The sequence below is a fragment of the Choloepus didactylus genome, chromosome 2 (genome assembly GCF_015220235.1).
Source record: "Choloepus didactylus isolate mChoDid1 chromosome 2, mChoDid1.pri, whole genome shotgun sequence".
Taxonomy (NCBI): Eukaryota; Metazoa; Chordata; class Mammalia; order Pilosa; family Megalonychidae; genus Choloepus; species Choloepus didactylus.
The window spans coordinates 122,985,871-122,999,003 of record NC_051308.1 but is presented as its reverse complement, the minus strand read 5'-3'; the positions used below and the strand labels follow the sequence as shown (position 1 = coordinate 122,999,003).

At 46.4% G+C, this 13,133-nt stretch overlaps 1 protein-coding gene across 3 annotated transcripts in view; it reads right to left on the bottom strand.

Annotated features, from left to right (window-relative positions):
- The window catches only part of IGSF3 (immunoglobulin superfamily member 3), a 109,454-nt gene that overhangs the window by 26,892 nt on the left and 69,429 nt on the right, over positions 1 to 13,133 (bottom strand). For 2 of the 3 annotated variants that reach the window (XM_037826278.1, XM_037826279.1), the window contains exons 5-8: positions 9,336 to 9,725; positions 7,931 to 7,990; positions 5,196 to 5,597; positions 1,304 to 1,708 (exon numbers count right to left, since the gene is read on the bottom strand). In XM_037826278.1, the coding sequence (XP_037682206.1) occupies positions 1,304 to 1,708; positions 5,196 to 5,597; positions 7,931 to 7,990; positions 9,336 to 9,725 (1,257 nt within the window). The remainder of the gene's footprint in view (positions 1 to 1,303; positions 1,709 to 5,195; positions 5,598 to 7,930; positions 7,991 to 9,335; positions 9,726 to 13,133) is intronic. The other variant, XM_037826280.1, reaches the window with a different exon arrangement.

The window sequence follows — 13,133 nt, the reverse complement described above, 5'->3', positions numbered from 1 at the left end:
CAGGGCCTTCAAACCCTCTTTGCAAAGCAGGCGGGTCGTAAAGTCAGAAAAAAGTCTTTGCAAAGTGACCACCCGCCGTCTGACCCTCGTCATCTTCTGCATGGGGGCCTGCTCTCTGCTGTGCTTGGGCTGGGAAGCAGGAGGGAATCAGAGCCAATGCCCAGGCTCCACCTTCCACTAGCGTCCAACCCAGCAGGGGACACAGGACACACACAGAGGAAAACTATGCCGCACATACTTCATAGCTCACCTCTTTTAGGGGAAGAGCCTGATGAAGGTGAGAGTGTTTGCAGAAAGCCCTGCTGATTCATGCTTTCCAAATTAGTGCAAACTTACCAACTGCTTTGAGAGAGACTTAGCTCCATAGGAAAAGGAAACAAACTCAGCACACATGAACAGGGCCTGGGTCAAGGAAATAGCATGGGAGAAAAGACTGGTAAGGGTTCAAATCCTAGCTCCACCATTTCCTAGCTGTGTGACCCTGGGCAATTCACTCAATCTCTCCTGGAGGTGTAAAATTCCAATAACGTAACCAACCCTAAGCACCTACTGCAGAGCAAATGCTCAATAAGTGCCTGCTATCTTCCCTCTCCCCTCTGAGTTTCCTTGTCTGTAAGTATGGGACAATAATACCTCTTTCCCATAACTGTTTATACAAGATGAGGTTAAGTAAAGAGGCAAAGCTTTCTGCAAAACAATCGGCCTGAACACTTCACAAATATCAATGTACACACCCACACACTCATACACAGATTCAGGAACTGCTCGGGATTAAAGAGTCTAAAGAGATCTGACAACCATACACAATGTGTGATCCTTGACTGGAACCTGGTTTAGAAGGAAAAAATATCTATAAAGGACTTTCCTAGAACAATTGGGGAAATACAGATAGAAGTATTATAGTAATATAAAATTTTCAGAGTATGATAATGGTAGTGTGATCAGGTAGGAGATGTGCTTGTTCTTAGAAGTTACCTGCTGATGTATTTAGAAGGAAGTGTCAAGTTATTTGCAACTGACTCTTGAATGGTTCAACAACAACTACAGAAATACACATGCATTACAAAATAAATGTGGCAAGATGTTAACAACTGGTCACTATGAAAGAGAATACAAGTGTTCATGGTACAATTCTTGCAACTTTCTATAGATCTGAAACTCTCAAAACAAAGGGTTGGGAGATAAAAGAGGTGATTTCAGGGCCTCCATACATACTTTTCTTCCCTCCTCACGTTTCACCACCCAGGTATGCAATGCACCCACAGACCCCAAAAAGCACGAAACCCGAGCCCGCAGTCCTCACCTGGCTGCAGCACTCTGATCTCCAGCAGGTTGGAGGTTCTCTCCGCCAGCCGTGTCCAGGAGTTGTTGTAGTTCTTTCGCCACAGTTCAGCCACACACTGGTACTTGCCCGCTTCTGTGTCACTGGCCCGGCTGATGCTCAGGCGGACGTTGTTGCTGAATTCAGCCTTCTCGATGGCGGTGCGGGTTCGGAAGCTGGAGGACCTGTCTCCCCACTGGACCCCTCCGTCCCGGGTGAAGGTCACCAGGTCATGGAACTCGATGGTGCCCACCGGCTGGAAGCGCCACGTCACTGACACAGGGACCCGGGCCGGGTAGTGAGGCTTGATGATGCACTGCAAGTCGAAAGAATCGCTGTAGGTCACTCCCGGTGTGCGTGAGATGGCTGTGACCGCAAAGCCTGTTTCTGGGGAGAGAACAGAGAGCTTCAAATCACAGGAGACACTCGGCTTTCTCGAGGCAGCGGGACATCAATGATGGGGTTTCTGGCTAAAGCAAGTGGAGATGAGCGAAAGCTCCCCGGTTTCTCTTTTGAGCTCTTTCTTTTGATACACAGCTCAATGTAAGTTTGAGACACAAACCCAGCAGATGAAAAGACCCCATAGAAAGAGGCCTATGGAAATTCCCTTTGAGCAGCATTAGCAGAAACCCTCCTCAATAGACCCCACGTAGGGACTTTCTGATGGATTCGTGTTTGATGCTCCCCTGAATTGATGACATCATTCTTTCAGGGACCGATCCACTTCGGCAGGGTCATTGCTAGAAGTCTTGGGATTCCATGCTGAAACACGAGAGGAAAAGCCCCAAAGCCAAGCTGCCTTTGTTAAATGCGAAAGGGACATGTCCCCCGATACCTCCTTTTCCTGGCCGACTAGTGCATCAGTGCCAGAGAAGAGGTAGGCAGAGCGCGGAGGCATCGCCCATGTTCTCAGTGATGGGCAGCTCTGCCCGGCTCTCCAGCCCCTTTTCCATTTTCTTCATGGAATCCAGGGGAAGCCAGGCAGTGAGGGACCCACAACAGGAGGGCTAGGGTCCTCCAGCAGGTAGGGACTGCAGGCAAAGTGAGGACAATGGTCCTGCAGTCTCAGGGTTCTGCAGTCTCAGCAGGCTGGCTCTCAAGATTCCTTATTGAACAGCACCCCTAACCCCTAACACTGACTCCTCAATATTAGTATCTCAGGGTTTCTTCAGCCTTGAAATTACTTATTATTAATACCTTGGCTCTAATCATAGAACTAACAGCAACTGGTATTTCTTGAGCACTGTCTGTGTTTTCTTCTCACTACTCTTCATTTAATCCTTGAAATGCTCTTGTAGGACAGGTATGTTTATCCTCCCATTTTTGTAGATGAGGCAACTGAGGCACAGGGAGGTTGAATTAGTTGCCCAACACCAAGCTGCTAGTAAATGTCAGGCTATAAATGGTGTGTAACTGATTCCAAAGCCTACTTTTAACCTTGCAGCTTTATTAGTTGCTTTATCCATTGGAAGCATAATGCAGTGGTTAACAGCAGAGATTCTGGATCCACTACCCAACTTGGATGCTTAGCAGCTGTGTGACACCAAGCAGATTACTTAACCTCTCTATGCCTCAGTGTCCCCATCTGTAAAACAGGTTCTTACAAAGATTAAACAAGTTAATATTTTGTATAGTATTTGCATATTTGTATAGCATATACTATATTTTGTTACAAATATGTATTTTGTTAAAGAAACAAAATAGACATAAAGGAAAGACTAGGTACAGAATGAGTTTGGCTTTAAATGGGAAGGTTAAGTCAGCAAAAATTTAGGCATAATTTGCAGAAATAATGGAACTTCAATTTGGATTTCATAAGCTAGCTTTATGTAGCCTTAAAAAAAACAGAGACCCATCCTGAAACATTAAGGGGTTGTGACTGTCACTTATCAGTCAACATGGTCAAAAAGGTGACACTGGGTGTGCGTCTGTGTGTAGCGCACGTTAGAGACATGCAGCACAGAATCTTGGGAAGAGGACCTGCCTCGCTTCCTGAACAAGGGTGGGAGAGCTTCAGAGACACGACCTTGTCCAGACCTGACCCAGTCACTTGCAGGTTCACAGGCCACAGCATGCACAGCAACGAGCTGCCCTGAGGGAGTGGTCATTATGAAATGATTGGTCACTGAGGCTCATGTGCTTCTGGAGCTCTTCCCCATACTATCTCATCCGATTACCCTGTCACTGTCACCTTCCAGGTACCCTCCGTACCTTATTGTAACAATATAAAAATCTGCATGTGTGGCTGTTTACTCTAGACTGGAAGGTGACATTACTCCAGGGTGCCCTCACAGGCTACTCTCCCCACCACCACCACCACCCCATTACGACTTTAGCCAGCAATGCCGGGCAGGGGGTATGGGGGACAGGTGAGCAGAACCAGGCCCCATGGATCCCAGGACAGAGCTGTTTGCTGCCCCTTGGCTCTGGCTACCTCCAGGCACATACTGAGTACAAAAAAAAAAAAAAAAAAAAAATCAGGGGATAACCTCACTTGGTAAAATTACTTCAAGAAGCAATCCTGACTAACTCTACCCACTCCTTGACATTCCTAAACTCACAGGATAGAAGAAAACTACCATCCCAGAACCTTAAGAACATTCATTTTGTGTTCCAGGTCCACAGGGCCACACAGGTGCTAAGCATCGTTACAGAGACTGAGCTGACCAGGAAACTTCATCACCGGACAAAGCTTTTAGAGACAGAAATCTGAGTGGTATGATGACTGCAGAAAGCAAGCCAATCTTTGGGATTGAGTTTTTAGAAAGTAAATGTAATTCTAATCTCAGAAGGGGAAAAGTGGAGGACTCTGTCAAGGCAAAACCAGTCTGGGCTGCCCTGTTTACTGGGGTGTATCCCAAAGCACACCAGCCCTCCTGTGGAGGAAGGTGGGTGACACGGTCCCCGAAGTGGGATATAAAGTTGCTGAGGACAACTGATATCACAGTCTCCTGATAAACAAGAAGACCTGACATGATGAGTTACTTTCCCAGCAAAGCAGCAGACTGACCTTCTAAAATTTAATATACCAAACATATTAGACAGATAAACGTTGCTAGAAGCCTCTTTTTCTACCCTGTGAGAAGCAAATCTAATATTCTTTGGTTTTAGCAAATCTCAGGGTATCTTTTAATTTCACGCTAATGAGGAAATGGCTTTCTTAAGGAGGGGGCTTAAAGCAGAGTAGATTAAAAACACAAGTTTTGAAAAAAATTAAGATAGAGTGCTGGTTTCCTGGGCAACGATTCTGGGTTTGTCATTTAAAAGCTGCAGCCTCAGGCACATTATTTAACCTCTCTCAGGCTCAGTTTCCTTGTAAAATGAGGGCACCTACCTCCTGGCCAGGTGAGGATCCAACAGGCCAATTAAGGGTAAGTGCTTAGCCTTGGCTAAGAACATAGTAAATGCTAAATTAATGGCAATGAGCAATTTGTCTGTCTTTCTCTGTCCTGGTTTTCAGGAGGGTCAGGCCCCTGAGCAGCACTGGCAGAAGACGTGGAGGGCAGGAGGAGAGAGAGGCTGTGCTACACAGGCCCTCTGCCCCTGCCTGTTCAGGCCACAGTTCTGACAGTGGCCGTGTTTCTCTGCTTATGGACAAAGCTCCTGCTGGGTAGCCCTGCTCCCCTGGCTGTACTCCCCACCCAGGCCAGCAAGTGCCAACAGCTCCTGGCTGCCAATGGTCCCTGGATGCCCGCCATCCTCTGTTGGTTTCCTCAAACCTGCCCACACTTCTGTAGAGGGTGCCTCCAATTAAATCCTTTTGAAGTTACCATCTGTTTCCCGCTAGCACCCTGACTGATAAAAGCCAGCGTAAGGTTCTTGACCTGGGCGCCAAATCCATAATGGTCCCACCAACAGACGGCCAGACACTTACCAAGAGCTGTGATGGAGACGGGTGTACTGGCCCGGCGCTCACCCACGACCTGCCACTCGCCGTCCACTGCCTGCACCCATTCAGTCACGTGGCATTCGTACTGGCCCTCGTCCTCCTTCCTGCTGTTGAAGATGCCCAGGCTGAACGAGTTGCGCTGCACCTGCTCCAGCTGGACGCCCCCGAAACTGCTGCGCTCCCAGTAGGATGCGCCGGGCTGCACGGTGCCGTCCCGGTCAAGCCACATGATATTACTGCGGTGGTTCTGCCTGTCCACGAGCTGCCAGATGACCGAGAAGCGGCCCTGCTGCTGGCCTGCCGTGCGGACGCTGCAGGAGAAGTGCAGGTTCTCGCCCTCAAGGATGGCGCTGGCGTTGCTTGCCACCTCCACCGAGATGCTGCTTTCTGAGGACAGGGAGAGAGTGACACGGTGGGGGCTTTATGGTCTCCACTGCACCCTCCTTCAAATGTAAGAGGAGAGTGTGTGCAAAGTAAATCATGCTCAAGGCCTGGGAACCTCAGAGAATAAAAAACATTCTGACACTTGATACTGTGGGCCCTGGCTGGTTCTGGGCATTGCTCCCTGTGATTTAGATCTGATAAGCTAGGAAGCTCTTCGCTGTGTGCAGAGGATTGGGATAACGAAGTCCTGAGACTTGAGACTGAATTAGAAACAAAATAACAGATCACAGTAATCTTATGTTTAGGGCATAAAACAATCTATCGGCTAACCTATTCAGCTGGAGTTCAGGACTGTTCCTCTTTGATTTTCAGCAAGGTGAATAAGCCCAAAATCTACCCCACCTCCATCTTCCCAGTATTAGGTGCTACAGCTGTCAAATAAAAGCTGAACACTCATAGTGTGCTTTTTGGTTCCTTCAGGGCAATGTGAAGAAGTAGGAAAACAACAACAATGGGAAGTATTTGAAAGATAAAGTGTGCTTGAGTACGTATAATAAAGGAGCACAGATCGTCTAGTTTGGCAGAGCGCACAGGAGCGAGCTTTCATACTTGCATTAACATGGAGGAATAAGCCAAAGACAGTGGCTCGTCATCCTCCATTCGCCTGCCTGTCCACAGTCAGCCCTGGGATTCCACTGCTCTCTACCTTGAAATGTTCTGCCAATCAAAGTTTGGGATAAGGATCCCACTACCTTCACTGCCAGAATCTAGTCTTTGCCACTCTCTTGGCTATATAAGCATACCCAATTAAATTACATAAATTCTAGAAGCCTCAATTTCTTCTTCTATAAAATAGGGAGAATGCTACTTATATTGCAGAGTTTTAAAAAGTTTAAAAAGTAAATGAAACCATGTATGCAGAATGACTACAGATAGTGGGTGCTCAAAAATTGGTCACCATGGTCATCATTAATTTCACTATTCCCAGTAACTCTTTGTTTTTATAAACACCATAGTGAGTCACATCTATTTTAATTATGCCTATATTATTTTGCATAATTATCTATCTTGAATTCAGAAAGCCCTGAAGTCTTATAGAACACAAAGCACCATAACTAATTTGGCACCAATCTTTGGGCACCGCCCACATGAAACACATATGATAATTTTAAACCAATCAATTAAATCAAATCCCAGATTAAGAGGCATGTCCAATTGTTGAGGGGAAGCAACACATACACATCACAGTGCATTTGAATCAATCTCCTCTCCCCTGTATTTCCCCCACAGGCAAGAATAAACAAAGATAAGCACTCAGCCTCAACATTAAGCTCTTGTTATATTGTCTGCTGGCTACCAATCTTGGATTTGCTTGTTTTACATAAAGAAAGGGTCTGGATGAGGTAGGAAGAAGCAATTTTCCCAGGAGGATGACCTCCCCAGGAGTGATACCAAGACAGCTGATTCACGGAGCTGATGAGGCTCCTAATTTATCACTAGGCACAACACTAGTGGTTAAAAGCATGGATCTGAGACCGGTTCTATTACTTCCTAACTCCATAATTGTGGAGTTCTTAATCCACATTGAGGGGATTAGATGAGGTGATTATTTTTCATCATCACCATTAATAATAATAATATTCCTCCTTAAAGACTCATCCCCACCGTTCTCAATTCAAAATATGGGACTAAACACGGCACCTTCAGCATCAAGGGAGGAAATCCCTTTGCTTGCCTTAAGCAGAAGAATAACTGGTGGGACATCACTCCCACCCCCTGCTGTCACTTCAGCTGACTCGTACATACGCCCTGGCTTTTTTATTGTGAGGGCCACCGTTTGGTGCTCTGTTGCTCAAGTAGGCCTGGGAAAACCACACAGTCAGAATGTGGAGCTACTAGAGGAAAAGCCGATCGGGCAGCCCAGGCAAAGGCAAATACAGACCTTGCCCATAAAGGCAGCCAGCAATTTGGAGCTATCTGAAAAGAGAACTAATGAGAATCTGAGTGCATGTTTACCAATGAAATTTCAAATCAGGAAGTTGATTGTGTAGCATGGGCTAAGTACAAAGCAGTGGATTTGGAGTGAGAAGCAAATGTTTCTCATGCGATGTAAGCTCGCCCGGTGCCTGAACGACTGGCCCAGTCCCTCTCCTGTAGGGTGCTCTGGTGTCGCCATTCATAGAAAGGGTATAATACAGACCTCTACAGGGTGGCGAGGAAGAGGGGCGGAAAAGGAGGTGATCTATGCAAAAGCATTCTGGGCTTTTGAGAGGAAAAGCGTCATTAAAATCCAAGGTATTATCACCATTACCGATGAGTCATGTTGGTAGACTTACCCAAGTGGCCTTGGGGCAGGAGCTGGTGGTGCTGGGGGACTTTAACTACCCAGTTATCTGCTGGAAAAGCAATACAGCAGGCCACAGATCATCAAACAAGTTCTTGGAAGGGGTTGGGGAAGATCTCTTAGTACAAAAGGCATATGGCAAGCAGCATGGCTGCCCTTCACGCGAACATTACAAAACAGTGAGGAATTAGTTGAAAAAGTGGAGAGTCCGTGGTTAAGGCAAGCACAGACTGACAGGAAAACAGTGAAGAGAGTGGGCGTTCGTATCAGCGATTTCAAGTCTACAGTCAGCAAGCACCTACTCTATGCTAAGCACCATGCGGGGCATTGCAGGGAAAAAAGCGTCCAAGAAATGAAAGAATTAGATAATTCAAGATAATTAGATGTGGTGTGTTTTTTTAAATAAGCATGAAAGAAAATAATCCCGTTGAGGGAAAAAAGGAAGAACGGCAAGACCACGTGTCTACCTTTTTCTTCACACTTGAAGAGAGACATTTAAATCATCTAAACATGTCAAAAATGTACAGGAAATCATTACAAGGCTAAGAGAAAGAGCAGTTTGAGCAGTGGAGAAAAGGTTAAAGGTTAGTTTAAAAATGTCACCATGTTGTTCAAATTAAGGGCATATATTATAAGCTTTTATTCTCTTTCTACTACAAAGACATTTACGAGAACATCCTGATACTCTGAATGAGTAAACACAACATGAGCAAAAAACACAGGTGGTCTCGGAGTCCCCACCCAGATACACCAGCTTACGGGGGCAGAGAGCCCACCCCAGCAGCCTTGTACATTGGCTAAACTTTTTTCAAAAGCCTATGCTCCAGGAGGATGTGAGAGATTCCATTCACTGGTGTTTAAAAACACAATTTCAATAGGGAAGAGATAATTAGGGAAATGCCAACCTTTATCCTCCCCAAACCCTGACAGCCAACCCTTCTTCATAGTGTACTGCATGATTTAAAATCCTCCAATTAAAAGACCCACTCTCCTTAAGAGAATTCAAGACAGGCCTCTTCCTGTTTCTTCTGGGACTTAATTCCCACACAGGAGCAGACCACTTTCCTGGGTTCCTGGTTTTCCTCCCAGCTAAGCTGGCACCACTAGGTGTTCACAGAGAGCTGCTGAGAGCAGGCACCTGCTGATGCCCATTTCCAGCCTGCAAACACGCCCTGATGCCTGCCTAACTGCGGGGTTGCTAGGGTGGGCAGGTGAGTTGGAGGAGGAGGAGACGTTAAACAGTTTCTTTCCCAGCTCTGATCTACCCTTTGAGTTCCACCTGTCCCCCACCCCCAGCCCCCACCACAGCTACTCTTCTCTAGCCCCCTACTTTCCTTAAACGATGCTACTGAGCCAGGAACCGAGAGGAGAAGAAAGTCCCACTTCTCTCTACTTACTGAGGGGGAGGACCATGATGGGGATGTTCTTTGGCCGCTTGCTCTCCTTGTCAATGAATTCCCCGGTGACTGTCTTTTCTCGCTCTGTCACGCGGCAATTGTATTTCCCACTGTCTTCCTGGCGGAGGTGGTAGATCTTCAGCACAAAGACGCCGTCACCCTCTTTGGCGACTTTAAGCTGTCCCTTGGCTTCCCGATGGGTAAACTCGCTGTTGAGGACAGGCACGGCGTTCGGCCCCACACTGGCAATGAGAGAGCTGTTGAAGGCCCAGGAGATGGCGAAGTAACGGTCAGGAATGTTCTGAGCCTCGAGGATGCATCTGAACTCTGCCGGCTCACCCGCCGTATACAGCCGCTTCTCTGTTTCCAGCCGAACAGCAAACTCTTTGTCTGAGAAAGGAACAGAACGGGTGCATTTTGGGTGATGCATCAGCAAACTTCCGCCAGCCATGTCCCTCTGTACAATGCTAACTAAAGGCATGGCACCACAGCACTTATTTTGAGAGAAAAACCCAACTCAGACCCAGGTTTTCTGATAGCCAGAGAAGCCCTTGAGTATCACAGAGAAAGTTCAAAGGCTTACACTCAGGTAGCTAGATTCAGAGTCGAAGAAGTTCATTATCCCAGCCTCGACCAGTGGGGCTCTCTGTTTTAACCTTATAATGAATACCCTAAACCAGGTCAGGAAGGAACTCCTCATATCACCTAAATGGTAGATTGGAGAGGTCCAGCCTTGATATATACCCTCAAAACTCCATTTAGGCACCAGGGTTTAAAATATTTTCAACAGCCATGGCAGGACTTACCCCAACTGGGATTTGTGGAACAAAATTACAGAGTGGCCTAGATGCTGACCTCGATCCTAATAAATAACCCAAGATGAATATACTGAAACATTTTCCCCACTCCCATGTGAATACAGAAAATACAGGTAAGACAAACCCTAACAAAATCACTAAGAAAAAAAGGAAAATTAATACCCTTTCTCTAGTTTACTATCTGTCAGACCAAATCTTTAGGCACACAGAGTAGAAAGAACCTGCTTCAGCTGGAAGCCAGGTATAGCCCCTGAAACGGTCAATAAATCCAAGCACCTTTCCAAGAGCTGAGTATTTAACCAGGTATGAGGGGATGGAGATCAAAAGTGGGCTGATGGCCACCAAGAAGAGCTCACAGCACACTGTGTAACGCTGCAGAGTGGCCACCAATTTCACTAGAGAATTATCAAATCTCATAGGCACCCAGGCCAGAGGGAGGGTGTGAGACAAAGGAGCTGAAAGTTGGAGAAAACTTTTTGTCCTAAACACAGAACCACAGAACCCTGGGGTGGGGGGTGCTATGGCTGGGTCCAGTGCCCACATGCCTCCTCCTAATTCAAGCTCTAAATTACTCCAAAGAGAATATTGAGGGGGAAATCCCATTACAGAGATCTTTTAATTCCTTGTAGACTTATTGGCTCCAACCTTGCTTGCCTTCCTTATACTGGTGTTTCCAAACCTTTACACTATCTTCAAGACCTCTGCCCAATTTTCATACCCGTATTCCATGCACTCTTCAAGCAGGTGAGAATCCTATTTTGTTGAGAAAATACAGGGATCATGGGTAAGTGGCTTCAATTCTCTTCTTTTCTAGCCCAAGCAAGGCTTTCTACCCAGCCAGTCTCTTCCCCCTCCCACATGGTCCAGGGTCTTGTTCCAAACACCCCTTTCCTCCTAACTCCTTCCTTTATTACCCAAACTTCCAGACAGAACAATCTATACTCAGTGACTCCAGGGGCCCACCTCTAATGTGTTAGCTGCTGCGTCTGCTTCCCCTTCTTAAGAGACCAGTCCTAAGAGACATGCACTGAAAGAAGCAGGCTTTATTTTGCCACCCTCTGTCTAGAAGAACTCACCCACACGGGACTGCGTCATGGTATCGCCTGGATATTGGTTCTCTGGTCAGCCAAATTACAGTAATTTATAACCCAATGTCAATAATAGAAAAGCACTCCTTCCACCTAAGTGCCCTAGGCCTTGGACCATTACATTTTTTAAAGGTTAGGCAGCTAAAGGCTCTTATACCATGGGGGAGGCCCCCTGCTTGGTGAAACCTTCATGTTTCCAGGTTGAAGACACAAGAATTACAGAATACCACTCCCTTTTCTGCGTAGCAATTTGCCCCTGGTTATACCCAATCAATTAAACTTCTAGAAATTGATTTATGCTTGTTTCATTACCCCCTCACTCCTCAACTCACTGAAATCTGGCTCCTGGCCCTTCTACCACACTCTATTGAACTAGGAAATGTCAAAAACAATCCTCCCCACCACCACCATTACAACCAAAGGCTTTTTCTTAAGCCCCAAGCAATGGATTTCAGCCTTGGGTTCCATGACATCCTCCCTTTAGCTTCTCCTCCTGCTTTCCTGACTGCTCTGTTTCTCTCTCCCCCTCTCCCTCTCCCCCTCTCCTTCTCTCTCTCACTGGAACCATTCCTCTGACCACCTCCTTATGTTGCTGATCTCCTGGATACGTTCCTATTTTTACCCCATGGGCTTTTCCTGGGCCTTTCATCACTCCCAAGTTCAGCCACCAACCCAGGTCCAGACCCCTTTGTCCAAAGACAATTTGAGTTATTCACACACTGAGCTTCTCTGCAAGGCTTGCTTAAAGGATGGACTCCTTGACTAAAATTTACAAAAACAAAAAACAACCAGTATTGCCACTAATGAGGAAGCAGAGACTTTCAAGCAGGACTTTGTACTTCCTCATTTATCCTTCCTTCCCCCTCTCTCCCTCCCATGCTTCAAGGAACCCAAGAGCCCTCCCATCAGGGCTCAGAGCCAGATGGACCCAGACTTCCACCATGCTCTCCATTCTTCTGCTCTAGCACCCATGACATTCTTTCTGGACCACTGTCACTCACCTCGTCCTGGACTTATTAGCTTCTTCTAGACTCTAACACCCTAGCAGGCTCTCTATTTCATACATGCCCTTCCAATGAAACTCCAGGTAGCTTCCATGTTTTTTCCTTCTAAAACCAAGATCTAATTGTGTTTTAAAATCACCATCCACCCATAAACTATCTGAAGCAGTGGTTTTCAAGCTTTTCAGGGGGCAGGACTGGGGGGGGGCAGGACTAGTGGGGAGGCAGAGTACAGGGTTTCCTTTCTTCAGACAATGTCTTTTGATGCATAATACGGAAAGCTTTTGGATGAAGCCAGGGTGGAACACTCAGGCCCACCCTCACATGCTTTCCCCGGCACCCCATGGTGTGCACGTGTTCATACGAACACACACCAACATGCAGCTCCCCAGGAACCTATAAGGAGCCCCTATGGTTCCAGGAAAAACAGTTTGAAAACTCTTGGTCAACAGAGTCAAGTCCAAGCCCCTATGCTGCAGCACTTGGGACTTCAGACCACTTTTCCTTTGTCCTCTCACCACGCATGCTCAGAACTCAACTTTTAAGTCATACTTAAATTCTCTCTGCTGGCCAAACATGTCAAAATAATTTTGTAACTTTTTGCTTCTCATCTTGCTGCCATCTTGAGCTTCAAGACACAGTTCAAGTCAATGAACTCATTGGTTTTCCAGGATTTGCCTTAACAACTATCCCATCCACGGAAAATTTATTGTTATAAGAGCACTCTGTATTTACTGTGTTCTAGAGCACTTTGTAGACAACGCTATCAGAGCACTCAGCACTCTCTATTAGCTATTGTTTTTCACTTCTGCAAGTTACCTAATTGGAGGGATCAAGTGTCATTCCTCTTTGACTCCTTCAGTGCCTATCATTACTCCTACCATGCTGTAA